Source organism: Austrofundulus limnaeus, unplaced genomic scaffold, assembly GCF_001266775.1.
Source record: "Austrofundulus limnaeus strain Quisiro unplaced genomic scaffold, Austrofundulus_limnaeus-1.0 Scaffold264, whole genome shotgun sequence".
Taxonomy (NCBI): Eukaryota; Metazoa; Chordata; class Actinopteri; order Cyprinodontiformes; family Rivulidae; genus Austrofundulus; species Austrofundulus limnaeus.
The window spans coordinates 778,025-780,599 of NW_013952666.1; the positions used below are offsets into that span (position 1 = coordinate 778,025).

The 2,575-nt window shown below is 47.8% G+C and overlaps 1 protein-coding gene across 1 annotated transcript in view; it reads right to left on the bottom strand.

Moving 5' to 3' along the window:
• ptpro (protein tyrosine phosphatase receptor type O) overlaps nt 1-2,575 on the bottom strand; it is a gene marked incomplete at its 5' end in the record, with an annotated part of 39,051 nt that overhangs the window by 28,495 nt on the left and 7,981 nt on the right. Inside the window, 6 exon segments of the mRNA XM_014020731.1 lie at nt 878-1,011; nt 1,370-1,490; nt 1,565-1,728; nt 1,802-1,913; nt 1,992-2,185; nt 2,275-2,395. Coding sequence (XP_013876185.1) covers nt 878-1,011; nt 1,370-1,490; nt 1,565-1,728; nt 1,802-1,913; nt 1,992-2,185; nt 2,275-2,395 — 846 coding nt within the window.

The following is a 2,575-nucleotide window of genomic DNA, read 5'->3' on the forward strand; positions in this document are numbered from 1 at the left end:
GTGTCGGGTTTCACCCTGGCTGCGATGACAGCCGTTAATCGCTGTAGTTTGTCGCTGCCCGTGTGTCGAGCCCTTCAGACCAGGTTTGATTGTAGTTTTTCTAGAACGACAGGAGGGTTGAACTGAAAATGCTGGTTAAGGTTAACTAACGGAGAACAAAGAATAACGGTTTATGGTAATACGGTGTAGTAAGGTCTCTCTGCACTGAGTAGTAGTTTAGGACAGGAAGTCCTTCCTACCAGTGGCCATCAAACTCTATAACTCAAACTAGATCATCTGTACATTCACATTTACATTAATACCTCTGTACATTTTTAATATCTTTAGTGTTTATTTGCCATTAATTTACTGTATTTTACCCACGACACTCACCAAACATGTACAATATACCAAACATCATCTCTGTACACCTTTTCTTAATACTTCTATTATTTTTAGTGTACATTGCTTGTGTGTACTTCAGTGCTTATTTTGTAATCCTGGGTGTTTATACTTATTTTATTTTACTGTGCTTATTTCTTTCTTTTCACATTTCTCTGATGTGAACGGTTGCAGCTGTAATATCTGTTATTTCTCTCACAGATCATTAAGGATTCTGATTCTGATTTACGGACTGAAACAGATTGAAGATCGTCTCACAGTCATTAAAAGTTTCAGATAAATCTGAACTCGGCACTCGATCTGTGACGTCAGTCTTCTGGAGTCCAAACTGAAGAACCAGCTGTGGAAACGTTTTTCCTGCACAACTCTTATTTCTATCCTGATCCTAAGAAAACCTGATGGTTTCTCTGGTCACTGATGGTCAGACCAGCACGTCTCAGACTGACCGGGTTGATCCAGCTTTTTGAGTTTCTGTTCAGCTTTGGTTTTGTTTTACCTTCAGATCCTTGACGTCCTTGTTGGGTCTGCAGAGAACCTGGTAGTAATCCACCACCCCATCCTCGGTCCACAGAAGAGTCACAGACGAGTGTGTGGTGTTGACCGTGAACAGAGACTTGGGAGGAGCCGGATCTGCAGGAAGAAGCACCAAGGCAAAGGTTTCACTGAAAGGAAAACCTGAACGACTGAAGCGGGTCAGAGCCCAGCCAGAACCACTTCCTGTGAGGTCTGAAAGTCTTCAAGAGCCCAGAACAGGAAGTCACAGTCACAAGTTTTATTTCATCAAAAAGATTCAAAGAAACACAGAACTAAAGAGCTGCTGGTGTGAAACCTGTTTCTGAACATGAATTCAGAGTGAAACCTGTTTCTGAACACTAATTCAGAGTGAAACCTGTTTCTGAACATGAATTCAGTGTGAAACCTGACCTTTAACCCTGTCTGTGTTTACATATAACTATCCAGAAATGGTTGAACCAATCAGAGTTCTGACCCAGCTTGATGATGTTGGGCACCGACGTGTTCCTGCTGCGTTCGGTGCATGCTGTCACCGTCAGGTTGTAGATGTCTCCTGGAGGCAGCGGCAGGCTGGCCCGCATCACGTTACGAGTCACCTGAACACAAAGCAACATGTTTCTGTGGGGTCCGTCATCAGGGGAACCTGCTCAGGTGGTTCAGGTGAACTTACATCAACAGAGAAGCTCTTCTGGGCTCCTTTTCTCCCCACAGCCACCACCTGCCAGTGCAGCATCCTGGAGTGAGACAGGTCGACGAAGAGCTCGCCGTACGTCCAGCGGACTAACAGAACACCATGGGAGTAATCAACCAAGGAGATGTGAGGAGCTTCAGGAGCTGCAGGGGGAGGAGCAACKGGTCCAGTTGATATTAAGTTCCAGTGAGATGAAGGCCAAAGGTCCGTCCTCACCTGTGATGAAGCTGACTGTGGAGCTGTCGCAGCAGCTCAGCGGTGGCTCCCCCCATGTGACCATGGAAACCCTGAAGTTATAATACCAGGCGGGCAGCAGGTCCGTGACTCCCTGAGGGTGACAGAGAAGCAAAGTGACGGGCGGCACCGACAACACCACAACACAATCCCAACACAAAGCTAGCGTTACCACAGAGGCCACGACAGAGGCGGTGGCAGCGATCTCGTAGTAGGTGGTCCACTCAGAGGCCAGCGTGACCGGGTTAAAGAAGAAGGTCTGCAGGATGTACTTCCTGAAGGCCACATGGTACGGACGCTGCCATCGCAGGATGACTGCCGTCGGGCTGAGAGGGTACACTGTCAGGTCACGAACACCTGTGGGCTCTAACACAACACACACACCTGTTTCAGCCACACACACACACACACACACCTCTGATTCTCCAGTCCTGAGAACATAAACAGATAATCACCGATGTCGATGATGACGGGCTCAGAGGGAGGACTGATCAGGGGTCCGTTAGTGTGGTAGACCACCACTCGGTACTGAGCACCTGGTGTCAGGTTGCTGATGATGTCACTCGTTGAGTTTTCCTGCYAAGACATCAGAAAAAGTTTTCTTCTCTCCGTGGTGCCAAGGAACCTCTGAGCAAGACACTTCCACACAACATCTTTAACTAAAGGTATGGACATGACCTGTAGGGACATGGTGGGACCTGTAGGGACATGGTGGGACCTGTAGGGACATGGTGGGACCTGTAGGGACATGATGGG